At 39.3% G+C, this 23,156-nt stretch overlaps 1 protein-coding gene across 4 annotated transcripts in view; it reads left to right on the top strand.

Moving 5' to 3' along the window:
- Nucleotides 1-15,358, top strand: part of ABCB4 (ATP binding cassette subfamily B member 4) — a 63,664-nt gene extending 48,306 nt beyond the window's left edge. For all 4 annotated transcript variants that reach the window (XM_045565466.1, XM_045565467.1, XM_045565468.1 and 1 more), the window contains 7 exons: nucleotides 3,777-3,877; nucleotides 5,477-5,617; nucleotides 7,979-8,135; nucleotides 9,117-9,314; nucleotides 10,148-10,354; nucleotides 14,385-14,531; nucleotides 15,103-15,358. In XM_045565466.1, the coding sequence (XP_045421422.1) occupies nucleotides 3,777-3,877; nucleotides 5,477-5,617; nucleotides 7,979-8,135; nucleotides 9,117-9,314; nucleotides 10,148-10,354; nucleotides 14,385-14,531; nucleotides 15,103-15,309 (1,158 nt within the window). In that variant the 3' untranslated portion in view covers nucleotides 15,310-15,358. The remainder of the gene's footprint in view (nucleotides 1-3,776; nucleotides 3,878-5,476; nucleotides 5,618-7,978; nucleotides 8,136-9,116; nucleotides 9,315-10,147; nucleotides 10,355-14,384; nucleotides 14,532-15,102) is intronic.
- Nucleotides 15,359-23,156: the final 7,798 nt, after the last annotated feature.

The following is a 23,156-nucleotide window of genomic DNA, read 5'->3' as shown; positions in this document are numbered from 1 at the left end:
TGGATTTTCAAAGTATAATTTATTGTTTACTTCATGTCGCAGTGCCATTGTTAGGACAAACATCACCCCTATGTTACGGATAAGGAGAACTTAAGTCAGAAGAATATAAGTGAATTGTTCAAGGTTGTGGACATTCACTGGTATTTAAGAGACGGTTCTTTTCTTCTTGGTGTGATTCCTATAATGAAGGTGGGCAGCCACCAGAGGGCAGTGATGCCTCAATTTTTGGTTGTCATTACGCTGGCACTTGGGCAAACATTCACTTCAGCCAAACTATGTGCTGGTTATGGTGCTAAGAATTTCCTTCTGCCAATTCATCACATCTTCCCAATAGTCCAATGAGGCAGGCACTAAAGTTACCCCAGTTTTACAAACATGGAACCTGAGACTCAAACAGAAGTTAAAAATATGACTGGAATTGAAGTTCAGGTCTAGTTTCAAAGCTCTTATCTCTACCATGTAGCCTCTTTATATGTGTTTAAGTGTATCTAAATCTACATATAAATATTTTACTTATACATGCATTTAAATGTAGATTATAGCCATGAACACTTTTATTTATGGAAATATCCTTCATTGAAACCCTAGGAGGTGAAGCAGAAAATGCATATAAATTGTGATTTAGTTTCTATGGCACTGCACTCTACAAAGCCCTTTCACAAACATTACTGCAACTGGCCTTCACGACAGTTATGAGAGTTGGGACAGACAGCATCTCTACAGGGAGAAAAGCCTCGAGTTTGAGTGAATTCCTCCAGATATGTGGCATTGAGGGGTAAAATTAGAATTCCAACCAAGCGTGTTTCCACTAAACCAATTATGTACCATGAAATCCCTTCCCCTCCTCTGGTAACTGGTGTCAGCTGCAGTGTTAGCAGCACCCCAGGTTTCCTCTGAATACTCCTCCTCACCTGGCATCCTCTCCTGGAGTTGCAGCTCTCTGGACAGTGCATGGTTCCTGGACTTAGGAGCCCCTGGGTGTTCAAATTTCTTGAAGATCCTCTTGGCTGTTTGCTGTGGGTGCTTTAGGGCTGTGGTCCCCAATCCCCAGGCCTGTTAGGAAATGGGCCTCGTATCACTGCCTGAACTCCACACCCCTTCCACCCTCAGGCTGTGGAAAATTGTCTTCCATGAAACCAGTTCCTGGTGCCAAAAAGGTTGGGGACCACTGCTTTAGGGCATCATATCCTTGACTTCCATGTGTCCGCTAACTGCTGAAGAAATAGCCTGTAGTTCTGTTCATTCCCCAACCCACCCCTGCTTCTTTCCACACTTCAGAAGAGAAAATAGTTAGAATGAAAATAAATTATTCTTAGACAAGTTATATGAAAGAAAACTCTTGAATCTAGTTAATAGTCTTAACTCTATTAAAAATGGTAAGTAACACTGAAAATTATCAGAATTTTGGCAGAGTAGGGCAGTTAGAATCAAGCAGTATTGAAGCCAAACATCATCTTGGGTTGTTAGTCTTGGCCTTGCTGTTCAGTGTATGATGCTGGAAAAGGTCCCCAACTTCTCTGGTCCTCACTGTCCATGTTAGTGGAATGAGAAATTGTACCAGATACTGTGCTAAGTTCCTTCCAGTTAAAACCTTATTATTCTAGGGATCAGAGAATAAATAACTCAGGCTGGCCGGTTTGTTTTTTTTCTTTTGAGACAGAGTCTTGCTGTGTTACCCAGGCTAGAGTGCAGTGTAGGGCAGTGGTGGGATTCATAGCTCACTACAGCCTTAAACTCCTGGACTCAAGCCATCCTTCTGCCTCAGCCTCCCGAGTAGTTGGGACTACAGATGTGTGCCGTGGCCACCACATCTGGCTATTTTTTTTTTTTTTTTTTTTTGTATTTTTGTAGAGACTGGGTCTTGTTGTGTTGCTCAAGCTAGTCTCAAACTCCTGACCTCAAGCCACCCTCCTGCCTCAGCCTCACAAAGGGCAGGGGTTACAGGTGTGAGCCACCATGCCTGGCCTGGTTTAACCTTTTCTTTTTTTAGTAGGTGTTTTAACCTAATAGGGTTTTAAAAAATATGAGAGGTCAAAGTTTTTGAATGTTAATTATCACCAAGTCAATCATAGTTCCATTTTGTTTACCCAGTCAACACCTGATTAACTGGGAATGAGAGTTAGAAAGAAGGTCCTGCGAAAACCTGAAATCACTTTTTATTCAAAAAGAAATGCTGTCATTTACCTGGGTACAGATTAGTTGTGGTTAAAGTACGTCAAGATTTGGGGATAGTCCCATCCCAATTTTCCAAATGGCTTGATGCCGATGGTGTTGGTTGCTGGGCAGGGAGGGGGAGGGGAGGCTGCCTCGTAACCATCTTGACTCGGGCCCTGATGGTTACTAAGATGAGGGCCTGGTGTGCCCGAGCTAACCCACGAAGCACTTAATCCATGACCAGAAAATCAAGAGTTGAGTGTAAATTCACTAACAAGTGGCTTCTCCTGGTGTAAATTACAAAGCAGCAGTAGCAGAATAGCATAATGGGTTAAGAACACAGACTTGGCATCAAATAGCCTGGCATGGAATCCTTGCTCTCGTGCGTATTAACTCCAGAGCTTTAGGCAGTGAACTTCGCTGTGCCTCATGTTCTCTCATCTGTGAAAACAGGATAATATTTACCTTACAGGGTTGTGAGGCTAAATGAGATCACATTAGAAAATGGTGTAATACTTGGCACAAGTATTTTTTGACAAAACTCAATAAATCTATTCTTACCATGATTACTATCTGTTAGATTTTTTTCATTTATAATAAAGTATCAAATATCTTGCTTTTAACTGATTACAGAAGCTGAGAACTGAGGTAAAAGTCTTAAAGCTGATAAAAACTTATAAAATCTTATGCTCCCTGTATTGGTGGTTTGGATGATTCAATGGCAGAACTATAATTTAAATAGCTAAGTCACGGACAATATACACTTGTCGAGGGTGGTTTGGCTGCAAGAATCAGAAAACCGCTCTAGCTGGTTGGACTAAAAGAGATTTGATATAAGGACACAGGGAAGTGTGGGAAATACAAGTGGTTTAACTGGCTCCTACAGCCATGAGCTCTGTTGTCTCTGAGTCTCTATGCATGTGTTCTTCCATTCCTCAATTGCTGAGTATTCAGACCGGCTTCCTACACACACCCAGTGGGACTCTTCAAATGATGACATCAGCCTCTGAATCTGCATGGCTTCCCGGTTCAAGCGCTTGTGTCCAGGGCCAGGAAACCCAATCTGATTAACCCAGATTAGTCAGGTATCCATCCCTGATTTAATCAGGGATTTAAAACCGGGTCATGTTGTTTACAATTGGGATCTCCTTCCCAATTGTGGGCGGACAGCTTTTCTAAGAAATAGTATATCCAGGGAAGAAATAATTGGCACCTCTAACAGGCCCTTAGATATCACAGCCTAATCCTTTCTTCTAGGACCCAACCCTATGAAGAAAGGAAGGACACAAAGGGTTTGTGACTAAAGCCAGTCATACAACTGCCGGGTGGCAGGGCTGGGAATAGAACCAGGCCCTTGGCGTCAAGATCCCTGTTCTTGCCTTAAGCTGGTCAACTTCCCTGGGCACACACGGACTTGCCTACCATACTTAGCACAACCAGAGGTACCAGTTTTGTCATAAAGTGGGTCTTGAAGAATGCATTATGCATTTTGCTTTTAATTGAAGGAATTTAAAGCCCACCATAACCTTCAGGATACTTTTGACAGAGCCCCGGAGCTTATAGTCCTCATTATTTCAGAAGTAAAAGCACAACTTCTGATGAAAATCTGTTTTGTATTACAGATTGCGACCGAGGCAATAGAAAATATTAGGACAGTTGTGTCTTTGACCCAGGAAAGAAAATTTGAATCAATGTACGTTGAAAAATTGTACGGACCTTACAGGTAATGAACATACAATTGCTACTAAGAACCTAGTGCTTTCCTAAGGCTGAATTATTAAAGCTAATAAAAACTCTGTTGCTCTAAACAATGATTAACTATAAGGATGACCCTTTTTCGATAATTATCTCACTGCAAATAAGCAGTTGTTTGATGTGACTGGGTAACTGATTAGATTTTTACATCATATAAAAACAATAAGATTAGGTCTCCAAGAGCTTAAAAGGTACAGAGCATTGCACAAGTATTTAGTCATTAGCGCAGGAAACATAAATAACCCACCTGGGTGATTCAGGATAAACATTCTTTTAAGGAGTTGCTCAAGCCATTATTTCCTTTGGAGTGTGTAGACTTGAACCAAAGATGAGACTTGTTACTTGGTATAGTCCCGAGAAAAGTATTTCATTTGTACTCTGAATGAGGACCAGATCCAACCAACTGTCAAGACAAAGATGTGCAGCCTATTTCACTGGTTTACAGTTGAGTAATTCAAGAAATTCCCAGTGACACTATTTGTCACTTGTTTCTACCATGGCCTGGTCTTATAAATGAATATATTTTCAACACAAACAATATTGAACACAGCTTAGATTACAACTTTGTTAGACTGGAACAATAGTTTTGAACATATGCAAATTTGAACAGAGATCCTTAAAATTCTCAATTTATTCCATCTCCTGAGTTATGTATACTTCATATGATACTAAAGAACATGCAGCTACATTTTTCTGTCTATTTGATATTTGACATATAAATACACACCATTACCTATGACCTTATGGTTTATTTTGAACTTCAAAGAGAATGAAAGAAGAATAGAAAGATGAAGCTAATTATTAATTTGGTTATAAATCATAAATTGTTCAGTAATGTTAAGTATTGTAACACCATGCTCACAGCACATAATACAGATCAGTAATATTCTGAATTTCTTCTCTTGCCAAATGCCTCCTTCCTTCTAATTTGAGAGTAACTAAATTATGGTTCTTAGGAGATTTTAGAAGCTTAATAAAGTATAAAGTATAACATGAGATCTAATTAGAAATGGTGCAAAATGAATTATATATGGGGCTGGTAAGCTCTAGCATGGGGAAGGACTTCTTGTATGTATCTATGTAAACTTTTCATAATTCATCTGAAACATGAATTTGGACCTAAGAGACTACAGCTGGTTAAGAGACAAGATAATAAATAATAATAAGAAACCACATTCAGATAATTCAAACTTCAGTCCTAACTGTGACATTCTGGGTATTTTTGACAACAACCATGTTTACATAATAGTGGTTGAACATCTGAGACATCAGGTATTAACATATAATAATAATGGCAGCTATCATTTGAGCAACATTATGAACTAGGCACTATATGAGACATTTGTATTTAGTTCTCAAAACAGTTCTGTATTACAGTGATTATCTGCATGGTAGAAATTAGAAAGCTGATGCTTAATGAGGGTAAGTCATTTACTCAAACCAATATTAATATAATGGGAGGCAAAATTTAAACCCAGGTTGGCCAGCCTTAGAAGCCATGATCTTTCCACTACACAGCTAAGGGGGGCTGAAGAGATGGTTATGAGTATTCCAATTTGCTTTTCAGGAATTCAGTGCAGAAGGCACACATCTATGGAATTACTTTCAGCGTCTCACAAGCATTTATGTATTTTTCCTATGCTGGTTGTTTTCGATTTGGTGCCTATCTCATTGTGAATGGACATATGCGGTTCAGAGATGTTATTCTGTAAGTAGCCTGAAAAACATTAAGGTTATTCTATAATAAGGTTTCAGTAGGTTTATATAAAAGTTTGGAGTAGGAAAAAACTACTCATTTGTCTGAAGATGAGGTCAGGGAGGTAAATTTACCAGTCTTCACCCTGGCAGGCAAAGAAATCTGATCTTGTCCAAAATCAGTTTAATCATCTGAGTGGACTAATATTAACCAAGCTCATGAAAATGCTCAAAAAGCATAATTTTAGTTATCTTTATAACCCCAGTCAGGAGGACAACAAATTTTCTCATTGTAGAATATAGACACAAATAAATCATAACTGGAAAGTTGCTGGTGACCATGGACTCAAAACAGAGGGTTAAATAGCTTGCTGTTTATCTGCAACCACAACATGGCCTTGGCAATGGGACGGGAGTGCTTGATTGAAGTCTGGCAAAGGCACCCTCCCCTCTAACCAGGCCTGAGAGGGTCCTGCCAACATTTGCCTTTTAGCCTCTCCTGTTTTTCTTGGTTTCCAAGGCTAGCCAGTGGTTTTCTGATTGATGCGTTCTTCTTTTCAAAGTATGCTAGTACCTTCCTTTAGTTTGCAATCTAGGCTTGAAAGAGTCGGCCATTCTTTTTCAGGTCATTTGGTGTATTTGTACTCTGATGGGATCATTTTAAAGCTGTGGAGAATGACCTTTTTTGAAACAGGGTCAAGACAAGAAATGTGAAAGTGTTTAAGAGCAGTTTTTAGGTTTTCATTCAAAATTAAAATTACCATGAAAGGCTGGTGCGGTGGCTCACACCTGTAATCCTAGCACTCTGGGAGGCCGAGGTGGGTGGATCACTTGAGGTCAGGAGTTTGAGACCAGCCTGAGCAAGAGAGAGACCCCGTCTCTACAAAAAGTAGAAAGAAATTAGCGGGCCAACTAAAAATATATACAGAGGAGCTGCTACCAGTCCCTAAGCCTAGAGGCAAGGAGAGGGAAAGATTGCCCTGAATTGTACCCCACCTCACCCCTCCTAGCACCTTTCACTGGCCAAACCCCACCTGAAGCCAGAGAGCAAGAAAACCTTTTGGTGCAATTTATGACGGTCAGCCTCTCCCAGGCAGGGCATAGACTAGGATGGTACAAGGTAGCAATGGGTAGAGTGAGAAGTAGTTTTGGAGGGACAAATGGCAATATCAGCTGAGAATTACAACGTAGAGTACAACTTGTCCACAAAAATATCATTGAGAAAATTGGCCCTGCTATTTTTTCTTTAAATCATTGAAATATTAAATTGGGGATAACTGGGAGACAGCTTTTTTAAATCTGTTACGCTAAAACTAGATAACAGGATATATAGGGAAGCTAGGCAGCCACATACGGGTTGTTCATCACTATTTTAAAACTTAATTTTTGGTAACTTTACTGTCAAGTATACAATCTTGGCCCCCAGGGTATTAAAAACACATTGTAATATCTTAGATTTAGAAGCTTGGGAGATGAAAACTTAAAGTTCTCTATTATTTATTACTAGATAGAGATCCCTCTGTCTTTTCCTCTGCCAGGGAGCGCTGGCGTCAGAAGTAAATTGCTTTGTGGGGACGTAGATCTCAGGAATTTTTTTTTCTTTTTTTAAAGACAGGGCCTTGCTCTGTCTGCAGACTGGAATACAGTGGTGCAGTAACAGCTCATTGTAACCTCGAACTCCTGGGCTCAAGCAATCCTCTCGCCTCAGCCTCCCAAGATCTCAGGATATTTAGCCCTTCCTAAAAGTTGCTGTAGTCAATATCCATCCTTTAAATAACATATAATTAGCAAACAGATGTTTAGAACACCTGTTTTTTTCAGTGTAGTATTGGTAATTATTTTAATTGTAAAAGAAAAGCTATTTCTGGTAAAGGCTTATTTTCCCTAATAAAAATTCTTTAACTACAGTGGTATTATCATTTGTGTGGCAGTATAGAAGAAACCACAGAACTGGAAGTCAGGGCTATAGATTTAATAGGAAATATCACTGCTTATCTGGAATTGATCAAGCCCCTTAAGTGCTTTGTGTTTCAGTTCCCTGAACTCTAAAAAGCGCATATCCAGCATTAAATTTGGTTGAGATCAAAGATTCAATTATAAGCCACTTCCTGAAAGTTACTTTACCTCTAGGAAATTAGGGCTCCCTAATTAGAGGAAGGGAAGCCAGAAGGGGAGTAGAAAAAAGGCAAACCCTCAGGCAGGGGATCTTGCCTCTCCTACGTTTCTTCTGTTACTGGAATTTCTTGGAAGTGTGGGTGGATGGGTGGGGATGATTATGGGAATAAAGAAAGATGTTGGTATGCAGTATGCCTTTCAACTATCAAAAGGAGCTAACTGTATAAGCTAATGGTTTGAATTCTCTACTTCTGCCTAGGGTATTTTCTGCAATTGTGTTTGGTGCAGTGGCTCTTGGACATGCTAGTTCATTTGCTCCAGATTATGCTAAAGCCAAGCTGTCTGCAGCCCACCTATTCATGCTGTTTGAAAGACAACCTTTGATTGACAGCTACAGTGAAGAGGGGCTGAGGCCTGTGAGTTCTCTGCTGCCTGATGAATACTTGATTAATTCGGTCTGCTTTCTGCTGGATTGTAGCTACAGGATAAATGTGTGGTGATTACACTGATGTATATTTAGCTTGCTTTGTGATATTTACATGGCTAATATTTGACTGTCTTTTTTGGCATTTTAAAATTCCATAGGCAATTTCAAGGATTCTAAAGATTACCAAACCAAAATTTTTAAAAAAGTAAAACCTGATGTACTAGAACTAAATAATTTCCATGAAAATTTAGTCATTTCTACATAAAGGTATATGCCTATAATTCTGTCATGTTAATGCAATTAGCAATTTGGCTTTAATCACATTTTGTAATGGCTAAGTTATAATTGGTAAGAAGATAACTTTATTCACAATGAGAGAAATAATCCTATACTTTATCATCTACAAAGTTAACTCAAACTTAGATCTGAGTGTTCTTTGTATCACACGGCTGCTGTACATCTTAAGGTACAGGAAGCTCGTAGGTAAAGAGATTGGGACTCCCACCATCTTTCTAGGACTTTACCAGGTGTTTCACATTCTGAGAAAGTTGCTGTGCTCCGTTGAGATAAAGAAAGCTTAAGAAGCTGTCAGGGTTTGAGACAAGGCTGTCCACTGAAACTGCAGGTAGAAACTGTTGCTAAATTCCCAAGCCTTTGAGCCTTTGAACTCTGGCTTGACTCTAGCCTCAGAATCAGCAGTGGGAAAGCTAAATGATGAATGTCTCAAGTGAATCAGAAATCGAGTTTAGATAACAACTCTCTATGATGACTTTGTCTAACTTACACCCCCATCTCCCATCTTCATTTTACGTAACAACTTGGTGTCGATATTACCTGGTATCAGAACTACACTGAATATGAATTTTTATGTTTCTCTACTATAGTCTTGGGTAAAGTTTCCTTGCAATACTACTACTATTCCAATAATTATCAGACCAATTATAAGAGCGACATGTAAAAATTTTTTTAGGATAAGTTTGAAGGAAATGTGACATTTAACGAAGTCGTGTTCAACTATCCTTCTCGACCAAAAGTGCCAGTGCTTCAGGGGCTGAGCCTCGAGGTGAAGAAGGGCCAGACGCTGGCCCTGGTGGGCAGCAGTGGCTGTGGGAAGAGTACGGTGGTCCAGCTCCTGGAGCGGTTCTATGACCCCTTGGCTGGGACGGTGGTGAGCACACTTTCTTAGTTAGTAACCTGATTTAGGGCTGTATTTTAAGTGGCCAAACCAATATTGTTATAATGGAAGAAACTGGACAAGTGAAGACTATAACCCTGTTTGACAGAATGACCCCATTCTATAAACCTCAAAGAGGCGCCCATATCAGACAGATATGTGGGAACAGTAGAGCAGGGTGTAGGGAACTTGGTGTAGCTCAGAAAATGCTGAGTATAGATTAACCGCTACCTTGCCTTGGGCCTTTCAGCCAGCCTGATTTTCCTGCTCACTCCCTCACTGGCATATAAAGGTGAACCACAAACTCCTCCAGCATTAAAAACAGACTCCCAGGACAGGCCTGTGCCTGCTTATTCCTTCCACTTTGCCTTCTCTCTCTGACCCTGAACCTAGCCTTTTAACTGTGACCTAGATCCTCAACCCACAGCCCTTTCATATTTGGCTTTTATTAAGTCAAGTTGAAGGGTTGGGGTCATTCTGGGGACAGCAGATCTGAATGGGACACCTTGATGCAGGCTTCTTAAAGGCAGAGGATGGCACAGAGCCCTGAAGGAGGGCAGATAAGGACAAAGAGGAGTATGAAAAAAACAGGGCCAAATGTGCTCCTTTTTGCCAACTAGATCAAGATAAGGTAGGGGTGGCATAATCACCCTAAGTCACCCATGTTGACCTTCTGCAGTGTAAGTCTTAGAGGCCTGAGGCTTGGTGTTTAGCGACTGCTGATGCCCACATGCAACAGTCCTCCAAGTAAACCATCTGGTAACTATTTAGTCTTTTTTCTTTTACTTTTTAAGCCCTTTTTATAGTTTGTGGACTTTGGTTTTCAGCTCCTAGATGGTCAACAAGCAAAGAAACTCAATGTCCAGTGGCTCAGGGCTCAACTCGGAATTGTGTCCCAGGAGCCCATCCTGTTTGACTGCAGCATTGCCGAGAATATCGCCTACGGAGACAACAGCCGGACTGTGTCACAGGATGAAATTGTGACTGCAGCCAAAGCAGCCAACATACATCCTTTCATCGAGACGTTACCCCAAGTAAGTTAAGTGGTCACTTCTTAGCTGGAATCAGAATAGACTACAGTTTTCAATCCCCAAAACAGTTCCCAAAGTTACACTAACAAAGTCTTGTAACAAAAATGTTTTGATTTACTAGCATTGTGACCTTGAACAAGACACTTGAGGATAGCAAGTGCCCTTATTTTTAAAGGGGAATACATCATGCCTACCTCATACAAATGTAGTGAAAAGCAAACGAGATGATATTAAGTCCAAAGCACCAGACCTCAGGTTGCAAACTGGTTGTGGGCTATGTGTAGACTGCAGTCATGTTTGGTTTAGCTCCTGTGGTACTTTTTTAAAAAATTAAACTTTTTATTTTGAGATAATTATAGAGTCACAGGTAGTTGTAAGGAATCCAGAGAGCTTATGTACCCTTTACCTAAGTTTCCCCCAGTGACAACATCCTGCAAGACCATTAATACAATATCACAACCAGGATATCAACTTTGACACAATCCACTGACCTTACTTATACTTCCCCAGTTTTACTCACACTCGTTTGTACATGAGTGTATTTAGTTCTGTGCAACTGCATTGCAGCCATACATTCCTGTGTCCACCACCACAGTCAAGATACAGAACATTTCCATCACCATTAAGGTCTCTCATGTTGCCCTCGGTATTGCCACACACCCCTTCCTCACACCCTCACTCCTCCCAACCTCCGGCAAACAATAATCTCTTCTCCATTTGTATAATTTTCTATTTTAAGAATGTTATATAAAAATACATACAGTATGTAAACTTTTGGGATCAACTTTTTGTCACTCAGCTTGATTCCCTGAACTTGCGTGTATTCCTAGATCATTCCTTTTTACTGCTGGGTAGTGTGGTAGGGATGTACCACAGTTTAACTATTCACCTGTTGGAGGACATCTGGGTTATGTCAAGTTTTAGGCTATTACAAATAAAGCTGCTATAAATACTTCTATAGAGATTTGTGTACAAACCCAGGTTTTTATTTCTCTGGGATGAATGCCTAGGGGTGCTATTGCTGGGCCATATGGTAATTTCATGTTTAGTTTTATGAGACGCTGCTATTTTCCGGAGTGGTTATACCACTTTACATTCCTACCAGCAATGTATGAGTGATGCAGTTTCTCTGAATCTTTGCCAGCATTTACTGTGATTATTTGTTTTTACCATTATGACAGGAGTATAGTGATATATCATTGTGGTTTTAATTTGCATTTCCCAATGGCAAATGATGCTGAACCAGAGTCTTTTTTTTTTTGAGACAGAGTCTCGCTTTGTTGCCCGGGCTAGAGTGAGTGCCATGGCGTCAGCCTAGCTCACAGCAACCTCAAACTCCTGGGCTTAAGTGATCCTACTGCCTCAGCCTCCCGGGTAGCTGGGACTACAGGCGTGTGCCACCATGCCCGGCTAATTTTTTCTATATATATTTTAGTTGGCCAGATAATTTCTTTCTATTTTTAGTAGAGATGGGGTCTCGCTCTTGCTCAGGCTGGTCTCGAACTTCTGACCTCGAGCGATCCACCCACCTCGGCCTCCCAGAGTGCTAGGATTACAGGCGTGAGCCACCGCGCCCGGCCGAGAGTCTTTTCATGTAATTATTCGCTATCTGTATATTCACTTTGGTGAAATGTCTCTTCATGTTTTTTGCCAATTTTCTAATTGGCTTTTTTACTGTTGAGTTTTGAGTTTTTTTATATATATTCTCGTTATTGTCAGAAATGTAGTTTACAAATATTTTTTCCCAATTTGTAGCTTGTTTTTTTATCCTTCTAACAAGGTCTTTTGCAGAGCAAAAGTTTTAATTTTGATAAGATCCAATTCATCAATTTTTCATTTTATGGATCTTGTTTTTGGTATCAAGTCTAAGAACTCATTGCCTGGTCCTAGGCCCCAAAGATTTTCTCCACTGTTTTTTTTTTTTTTTTTTTTCTGAAAGTTTTATGATTTTACATTTAAGTCCATGATCCATTTGGAGTCTATTTTAAACATATGTAGTCCTGGAAAATTGATGGTGGGGCAATCCATTTTATGGCATTCTTCCAGCATTTGAGGTTCCACTGGACTAAACTGAAGTAGAGCTTAATTACTTTTGCCTTTATATTCTGCTATAATTAGAAATTACTCACACAAATAAAATTTTAAAACCTTTCAAGTCTTGGGCATTGACTTGAATCAAATATTTGGATTGGACTATGAATAGAGAAACTTTAAAGCTTCAGCTTTTAGTATAAATGACATTGTAATTTAGGAAATTCATTCACATGTTATACATTACTGCATAAGCTTTGCAAACTGAACTGACTCAATTTGCATCTCTTTGTTCTATGGTCTTTCTCCGCCTAGAATATTCTCACAAAATCCAGCTTCCCAAACTTCTCTACAGAGGTTTCTCTCCTTCATTTATCTCCCCTTTTCTCTCCTTGTCACCACAATTTCTTTCTCCCTCTTCTGATCTTTCATAGCATGTTGTATATACTACAGTCATATGCCGCATAATGTTTTGGTCAAAAATGGACCACATATACTACAATGGTTCCATAAGAGTATAATGGAGCTGAAAAATTCCTATTGCCTATTGACAGCCATCATAACATCATACCACAATGCATTACTCATGTGTTTGTGGTGATGCTGGTATAAACAAAACTACTGCCAGTCCTATAAAAGTATGGCATATGCAAATATGGACAGTACAAAATATTTGATAATAAACTGTTATTGGTTTATGTATTTATTCTATACTTTTATATGTTAAAGTGTATTCCTACTTATTAAGAAATTAACTGTAAAATAGTCTCAGATAGGTCCTTCTGGAGGTATTCCGGAAGAAGGCATTATCACAGGAGATAATAGCTCCATGCATGTAATATTGCCTCTGAAGACCTTCCAGTGGGACAAGATGTGGAGGTGGAAGGCAGTGATATTGATGATCCTGACCCTGTGTGTTCATACGCTCATGTATTTGTGTCTTTGTTTATCACAAAAAACTTAAGTAAAACATTTTGAATAGAAAACTTACAGAATAAGGATATAAAGAAAAAAATTGTATACAGCTGTACAATGTATTTTAAGCTAAGTGTTATTTCAAAAGAGCCAATGATTTTAAAAAATTATAAAGTTTATAAAGTGAAAAGGTTACAGTAAGCTAAAGTTAAATTAATGAAGAAAGATTTATTAAGTGTTTGTAAAGTCCACAGCAGTGTAATGTCCTACACCTTCACATTCACCCACCACTCAGTCACCCAGCCACTTCCAGTCCTATAAGCTCCATTCATGGTTAGTGTCCTATATATAGGTATACTGTTTTTTAACTTTTATACTGTATTTTTTACTGTCCCTTTTCTATGTTTCGATATACAATACTTACCATTGTGTTACAATTGCCTATAGTATTAAGTGCAGTAACATGTTGTACAGGTGTGTGGCAGGCTATGCCATCTAGGTTTGTATAAATATACTCTCTAATGTTCACACAGTGACAAAATTGCCTGACGATGCATTTCTCAGAATATATCCTGGCCATTAAGTGACACATGACTGTAATTTGGCACTTAACCTTCTACTGAGTGCTTGCTCTACATTTTTTTCTTTCTAGGGCAGGAACAAAGCTGAATTCATTTTTTCTCACAGTTGTAGGCATAGCAGATGCTCAGTAAATGTTTAAGTGAATATATGAGTTTAAAAGAGAATAAACTAGTCTCCATGTGGGTCATATGAGTGTTTCAAATTTTAAAAAAACCTTTGAAAGTATCAGCATTTAACTTTTATAGGACTTCAGTGACATCAGATAAACTCGTACTATGATAATGACAAGAATGAAAGAACTTGTTGCTCAACTTTCTATCATAGAATACTAGTGAGAACTAAAGTCACTAGTTTTCTAGTTTGGTTTTGAAAAATGAACATTCCGTTAAGCTAAAAAATATTAAGTGGACAACTATCTTGTTATAGAAACTTTTATTGATTCTAAACATTTTCCTTATAAATAGAACTGTCGAATACTAAGTAAAAGAACTTTATTAACTTGCAGAAATATGAAACAAGAGTGGGAGATAAGGGCACTCAGCTCTCAGGAGGTCAAAAACAGAGGATTGCTATTGCCCGAGCCCTCATCAGACAACCTCAAATCCTACTGCTGGATGAAGCAACATCAGCTCTGGATACTGAAAGTGAAAAGGTGTGCCCTCTCACCTTTTGTCCTATTTAATTTATAGAAGGGTTTTTTGTTTTGTTTGGTTTTTTGGTTGTTTTTTTTTTTTTTTTTTGCTATCAACAGTAAGAAGAAAAACACGTAAGCACAGAGGGGAAAAAGTAAACACAGAAATTAAGACAGTGTTTATTTTGAGGTAATAGAATATTTTATTCCAATTTTTCTAAAAGGATCATGTATTACTTTTATAAACAGAAAAAGCGTAAATCATTCAAAAGAAAACTGCATGAATCATTTTTAGCACATTAACAACAATAAAACTGAATACTCAAAAGGGAGTAAAATTTTCTAAATAATCAGCATATCATTTTAAGTACCTAAGATTTTTTGCAGCATGAAAATCCATTTGTATTATAAAGTAGAACATAACTGTGTAGATTGTCAAATATGCAAAATATGCATGCATAAAGCCAACAATTCAAAGCTTAGAAAAGAAATGAAAAGTTGATGTATTAGAATGGCAAAACTTTCAAATTTCTTTACTGTTAAAGCTTATTTATACAATTTTTAGGATAAGAATTGTTTGATTTGTCAATAGGTTGTCCAAGAAGCCCTGGACAAAGCCAGAGAAGGCCGCACCTGCGTCGTGATCGCCCACCGCCTGTCCACCATCCAGAGCGCAGACAGGATCGTGGTGGTTCAGAACGGCCAAGTGCAGGAGCACGGCACACACCAGCAGCTGCTGGCGCAGAAAGGCATCTATTTCTCAATGGTCAGTGTCCAGGCTGGGATACAGAACTTATGAACTCTTGTTATGGTATATCTTAAAAATAAATTCAAATAATTTTACATCATTAGCTGACTTGTTAAAGAAGTTTCTAGTTTGTTATCAGAATATATCTTATTCCAATTAATTTAGGAGATCAAATTTGGTGTTTGATATTACAGCATTTCAACTTCGAGAGTTAGAAGTGACACCTGCTGTCTTGCTAAAGTACAAAAACAGCAGCCTCGCTCTCCTTGAGTTTATTAGAAACATCCAGAGAAAGAGCAGCGAAGTTCAGGATATATACGGGTATAGAATTAATAAAAGTCACAGGAAAAATTCTTAAGGCCCTGAAGAGGTGAGTATTTGACAGGATGGTTTAGGAATAATTTTCCCAAGTACAAAGAAAAAACACATGTCTCGATAGCCTAATATCTCCCTTGGTAAGTTTCTAAATTATTCTGTCGTGGAACTGAAGTTTTGTAAGTTAACGCATTGCCAGGTTTATCATCCAAGTTCAGGAGAAAATGAAATTGCACTTAGACTAGCTAATTTGCAAGCATGTATTTGTTCCATAAAGCAAGTATTTCTTTTTAAAAAAAAAAGTTTAAAACTCTATTTTTTGAGACAGAATCTCGCTCTGTTGGCCTGGGTGGAGTGCAGTGGCATCATTGTTGCTCACTGCAACCTCAGAGTTCCTGGGCTCAAGCAATCCGCCTGCCTCAGCCTCCCGAGTAGCTGGGACTATAGGCAAATGTCATGATGTCTGGCCAATTTTTCTATTTTTAGTAGAGACAGGGTCTTGCTCTTGCTGGTCTCCAAATCCTGAACTCAAGCCATCCTCCCACCTTGGCCTACCAGAGTGCTAGGATTACAGGTGTGAGCCACCCCATCAAAACTCATTAATTTAAAATATACAGCTCTCTCAATATAGTTTGAAACCCTGGACATATTGATGATAAAATGCTGAGTTTCTATAGCAACTGCATTGATGCTTTTCTAAATATACTACTTTTCCCAGAAAATTAATCCATTTTTCTTAAAACAGGGGAGGAAGACATGTTTTTGGTTTTGTTCTTTTTTTTTAAGAAGAAGAAAAAAGGAAAGATGTGTTTAGATTTAAAGTAAAAAATATCCTAGGCAACTCTTGGGACCTAACCACACTGAAATGTTTTCCATAATTTTCCATTTTTCTCCATAATTTTTCACAACAGTATCAATTCTCATTGCTATAACAGGTTGTTTAGGTCAATAAACCATCCAAACTGAGTTCTTCTACCTGCAATAAACCAGATATAACCAAAGAACTTTTCAAAGTGGATTGAATTTCAGATTAATTAAGACAATCTGAAAAGAGTACATAATTGCAGTGACCCAAAGTGAGTAGTATTCAACCTATTCCTGTATAATTATTCCTAACATGCTTGATAAGGATCATGGGGCATCTGCCCCTGAAAACTGATTCAGTAGGTCTAGGTTGAGGCCCAGGAATCTGTTTTTAGAAAACACTGTATGATTCTTCACTTCAGGCAAGTTAGGGAAAGTGTTAGTGAAATCTCTCTGCAGGTGATACAGTTTTCCAAAATGTCCAACTTGTTAGATATTACAGGTTGAGTATCCCTTATTTGAATGCCTGGGACCAGAAGTGAGTTTCAGACTTAACATTTGCGTTATATTTACCAGTTGAGCATCCCAAATCTGAAAATATGACATCTAAAATGCTCCAATGAACATTTCCTTTAAGCATCATGACACACTCAAGAAATTTCAGATTTTGGATTTTCAGATTTGGGATGTTCAACCTGTATTTAAAACCAACCACGTGGGAGTGGAGTCAAGATGGCAGACCAGAGACACCAGCTGCCAGACGGTCTCAGAAAGAAGGAAAAGTTTTAGATGAAAAAGAAGAAACAAACATAGATCAGGTACAATTTCGATGGAAACATGGCAGAACCTACCGCAGACTCCATGGGAAGAAAGAAGTTGCAGAGAACAGGAAGGACCAAGGTATCGGAGATCAACCCCTGAGCGCCTTGGAGTCCAGTGAGAAGGGTAGGTTGCAGTGGTTTGTTTTCCCCCCCTCACGTCTCTGACAGACAGTGGATTCCTGAGCTTCTGGGGAGACCTACCCACATGAGCCCAGAGGCTGCCACCATCAGTGAGCTAGCAGCTTTTTGTGGACAGGGCACCAGGATCCCAGCCCCCTGTGGTGCTTCCCGCCCCACAGACCCAACCTGGGATGGCAGGTACCATATTGCTTCTCTATCCACTGTGCACCTTTGTTGTCCTCAGGGGCTTCAACGCCTCAGGTTTTATCTTGCTTGTTCCTACATAGACATCTTTCAACTCCAGCACAGACTGCAAGAGCCACAGGGGTCCAGTGGGTCCTGGGTGACCTGTGTGACTCCAGTGCCTAGACATTTTGGGTGGGTGTCCTCCCCCAGGGAGGGACAGACACTACCAGAGTGCTAATTTCTTCCATCCAGACTCTTTCTCCCCTACCCCTCTCCCGCCTGTGGTTGCTGAGAGAGGCAATTGAGCCACCACGCCTAGGCTTCCACAGAGAGAGGCTCAGACCTTTCCTCTTGGGGTCCTACAGCAGACTGAGGGGTGCTCAGACTGAGCTCCCTGCCCACCCGCTCTCCTCAGTGCTGCTTGCCCAATGACTCCATCAGAGTGCGGCACACCCTGAGGCAGAGGGACATTGAACCTGCTTGGGCATCCTGTGAGCAACTCGAGCCCAGTGTGCTTCTTCCTGCCATGATCAGGGATCAATCTTCAGTGACCCAAGGATGGACCTGCAGGACAGATCCTGTACCCCCCCAGGTCTTGACTGCATTGTTCTGGGGCAAGGGGGGAAGATTTATGAATTGTCTCAGGAGGCAAGGGAGCCAGCGTGTGCAGAAGAGGGGGGAGAGTGCAGGGGGAGGTCCTAGCTGCAGCATGCTTTCAGGGCATCCCTCCCCCGACAGGGAAGGCCACACTCTTTTCAGGCTGGGATCCTGGGAAGGGAACTGCTGGGCCTGCATCACAGTCATGGGGGGGACCAGCTGGCTTGAGCTCCTGCCTGCCAGCAGATGCTGAGGTGGGAAAACCTTGGAGCAGGGGAGGGCAGAGAAGAGGGAGGCCTGTTCCAGACTGCCAGATTGTGAATCTCAGATGGCCCCACCTCCACAAGCAGACTGGTTGGGTGGGCACACTTCAGCCCCTCCCTGGTGGCTTTGTCCAGAAACTGGGAGATCCTTGACCCCTGGTGAAACAGATACCTTGCCAACTTTTGTGGACTGAAGACAAGCTCACCCAACCCAGCCCTACCTGCCTCTGCTGTGGCAGAGAATTAGGACTCACCTAAAGTTCCTGGGGCATTTGAGTGCTGCTCCTGAGGGACTAGAGCTAGTGACAGGACCCCGAACAACATTGTAGCTTGTTCCTTCTGGCAAGTGACATCTACTGACAGGGAGATCAATTTGCTTGCCCTTTTTAGCATTTTCTAACTCTATCATATAGGGTGGGGTTGATTCTCACCCACAAGCACCACCTACTGGCTCAGATTAAACTGAGCATAACATTATGGAAACAAAAGAAAATCCAAAAGTAAGAAGCAATAGCTATTCCAGATGAGAAAGAAATCAGCAAAAGAACTACAGAAGTATGAAGAATGAGAACAAAAGGTCACCCCCCCCAAAGGGAACACCAGCTCTCTAGCAATGGATATCAACAAAAATCAGAATGTTGAAATGACAAAGAATTTCTAACATGGATTATAAGTAAGCTCAATGAAATACAAGAGAAAAATTCACTAAAGAAATAGAATTAACAACCACAAAAATCAAATAGAACTTCTGGAAATGAAAAATTCTTTCAAGGAAATACAAAAGATGGTGGAAAGGCTTAAGACTAGACTAGACCAGAGAGAAGAATCTCAGAGATTGTGAGGCTAAACACCTTAGAATTAAGTCAGTCAAAGAACAGAGAGTTAAGAGGAAGGAACAAAGCCTACAAGAAATACGGAATGATGTAAAGAAGCCAAACATTAAGAATTACAGGCATACCTGAGGGGGAAGAAGAAATCACGCAAGGATTGGAAAAACTATTTAAGGGAGTAATAAAGGAAAACTTCCTTGGTCTTGCTAGAAATTTAGATATCTGGGTACAAGAAGCTCAAAGGACACCTGGGAGATTCATCACAAAGAGGCAATTCACCATGACACACAGTCATCAGACTGGCCAAAGTTAACACAAGGAGGAACTCCTGTGAGCTATTAGGCAAAAACATCAGGTAACTTACAAAGGAAAACCCATCAGGCTAACTGCAGACCTCTTAAACTGAGACCTAACAACCCAGAAGGGATTGGGGCCCCATCTTTAGTCTTCTTAAACAGAATAATGGCCAGCCTAGAATTTTGTAGCCTGCAAAACTAAGCTTTTTATATGAGGGAGAAATAAAGACTTTTTCAGACAAGCAAATGCTGAGGGAATTGTCAAGACCAGACCTGCCCTGGAGGAAGTACTCAGATCTGCATTATATGTTGATCACCACAGTAGAAACCCACCAGTGTAAAATTACCAAAAACCTAAAGCTCACAGCCCATGATAAAATAATGGCTCAAGAGGTGAAACAAAGTAAAAAAGTCCTACCCGACAGGATGAACAGAAATGCATCCCACTTACCAGTCCTTTTAATAAACATGAACAGCTTGCATTCCCTAATCAAGACACATAGGCTGGCTGAATGGATAAAAAAAAAAAATACAAGCCAATTATCTGCTGTCTCTGGGAAACACATCTTACCCATGAGGACTCATTCAGACTCAAGGTGAAGGGATGGAAAAAAATATTCCATGCAAATGGAAATCAAAAGAAAGCAGGTGTAGCCATTCTCATAATAGCAAAGACAGGAGGGTCGTTATATAATGGTAAAGGGAACAATTTATCAAGACAACATAACAATCCTAAATATTTGTGCATCTAAGATAGGTGCATCCAGATTCATAAAGTAAACCTTACTAGATTTAAACAGAGATAAACAGCAACATCATAAGTGCTGGAGACTTCAACACCCTACTCATGTAACTGGACAGATCCTCCAAGCAGAAAATAAGCAAACACTGGACTTGCATGGGACTCTAGAGCAAATGGGCCTAATAGACATTTACAGAACATTCTACCCCAAAACTACCAAATATACATTTTTCTCATCAACACATGGAACATTCTCTAAGACAGATCACATCTTAGGCCTTAATACATCTCTCAACAAATTCAAAAAAACAGAAATTACATTATGTATCTTCTAAGATCACAGTGGAATAAAATTAGAAATCAACCCCAATAGAAATGCTCAATTCTACACAAAGTCATGGAAATTAAGCTCCTGTTGAATGAGTATTGGGTCAAGGAGGAAATTAAGGTGGAAATCAAAAGATTCCTCAAATTAAATGACAAAGGGGACACAAGTTATCAAAATCTGTGGGATTCAGCAAAAGCAGTCCTAAGGGGAAATAGCCTTAAATGTCATTTCAAAGGACAGAAAGATCACAAATTAAGAATCTAATGAATTGTCTCAAGGAGCTAAAAATGAAAGAGCAAATCAAACCCAGAAGAAGGAAAGAAATAATTATGGTCAGAGCAGAATTAAATTGAAACAAAATACAGAAGATTAATGAAACTAAAAGTTGGTTCTTTGAAAAGATAAACATAATTGACAGACCTCTCACTAGATTAACAAGAAATAGAAAAGAACCCAAAAAAGCTCAGTTGGAAATTAAAAAGGAGATATTACAACTGATAACCTCAGAAATACAAAATATCATCTGTGAATACTATAAAAATCTCTATGCACATAACCTCAAATGAGGTTGTCCAATTGAGGAAATGGACAAATTCCCAGAAACATACAATCTCCCAAGGCTCACTCAGGAAGAAATAGAACTGAACAGACCAATTATGAGCAATGGCATTGAAGCAGCAATAAAAAAAAAAAATTCCAATAAAAAACGTCCCGAACCAGATGGTTTCACAGCCAAATTTTATCAGACCTACAAAGAAATGGTACCCATACTGCAGAAATTATCTCATAATATCAAAGAGAAAGAATCCTCCCCAACTCATTTGATAAAGACAGTATCACCTTAATACCCAAACCAGGAAAGGACACAATAAAAAAAGAAAACTATAGATCAATATCCCTCAAGAATACAGCTGCAAAAATCCTCAATAAAATTCTAGCAAACTGAACTCAGCAGCACATCAAAAAAATAATCTACTACCACCAAGTGGGCTTTATCCCAGGGACACAAGGGTGGTTCAACAGACATAAATCCATAAATGTGATTCACCACATAAACAGAAGCAAAAAAAAAAAAAAAAGATCATGTGATCAATCTCATAGATGCAGAAAAAGCATTTGACAAAATTCAGCACCCTTTTATGATAAAACCTTATAAAAAAATAGGCATAGATGGAACATACCTCAAAATTATAAAAGCCATATATGACAAACCCACAGCCAAAATTGTACTAAATGGGGAAAAGTTGAAAGCATTCCCACCCAGAACTGGAACAAGACAAGGGTGCCTACTGACACTACTTTTATTCAACAAAGTGCTGGAAGTCCTAGCCAGAGCAATGAGGCAAGAGAAGGAAAGCAAAGGTATCCAAATTGTGAAATAAGAGGTCAAACTATTGCTCCTTGCTGATGATGTGATCTTATATCTAGAAAACCCCAAAGATTCCACCAAGAGATTCCTGGAATTGCTAAATACACTTAGCAAAGTCTCAGGTTACAAAGTCAATGTACACAAGTCAGTAGCATTCCTAGATACCAAGCTGAGAATCAAATCAAAGACTCAATAACTTTCACAACAGCTACAAAGAAAATCAAATACCTAGGAATATATTTAATGAAGGAGGTGAAAGATCTCTAAAAGAAAAGTATGAAACACTGAGGAAGGAAACCACAGATGATGTAAACAAATGGGAAAACACATCATGCTCATGGATCATCAGAATCAGCATTGTTAAAATGTCCATAATACCCCAAATGATTTACGGATTCAATGTAATCCCCATCAAAATACCAACATCATTTTCAGAAGACCTAGAAAAAATAATTCTACACTTTGTATGGAACCAGAAAAGAACACGAATAGCCATAATAAACTTAAACAAAAGGAACAAATCTAGAGGCATCACTTTACTTGATTTCAAACTAGTACATACTACAAGGCTATAGTAACCAAAACAGCATGGTACTGGCACAAAAATAGAGACATAGACCAATGAAACAGAACAGAGTACCCAGATATAAAACCATCCATATATTGCCATCTGATCTTTGACAAAGTAGATAGCAATATCTACTGGGGAAAAGAACCCCTATTTAATAAATGGTGCTGGGAAAATGGGATAGCCATATGTAGATTGAAACAGGATCTATATCTCTCACTAACAAAAATTATTTCAAATGGATAACAGACTTAAATCTAAGATATGAAACCACAGGAATTCTAGAAGAAAATGTTGGAAAAACTCTTCTAAATATTGGCCTATGAAAAGAATTTATGAAGAACCCAAGGGCAAGTACAGCAACAAGAAAAATAAATGACACTTGATTAAATTAAAAAGCTTCTGCATAGCCAAGGAAATAATCGACAGAGCAAATAGACAACCTACAGAATGGGAGAAAATATCTGCATGCTATACAGCCAATAAAGGACTAACAGCCAGAATCTACAAAGAGCTCAAGCAAATCAGCAAGAAAAATATCAAACCACCCCATTAAATAGTGGGCAAAAGATATGAACAGAAGCTTTTAAAAAGATAGACTAATGGCCAATAAACATATGAAAAATGCTCAACATCACTGATCATTAGGAAAATCCAAA

This window comes from Lemur catta, chromosome 11, assembly GCF_020740605.2.
Source record: "Lemur catta isolate mLemCat1 chromosome 11, mLemCat1.pri, whole genome shotgun sequence".
Taxonomy (NCBI): domain Eukaryota; kingdom Metazoa; phylum Chordata; class Mammalia; order Primates; family Lemuridae; genus Lemur; species Lemur catta.
The sequence above is the reverse complement of the archived record's forward strand: the minus strand, read 5'-3'. Positions and strand labels throughout refer to the sequence as shown.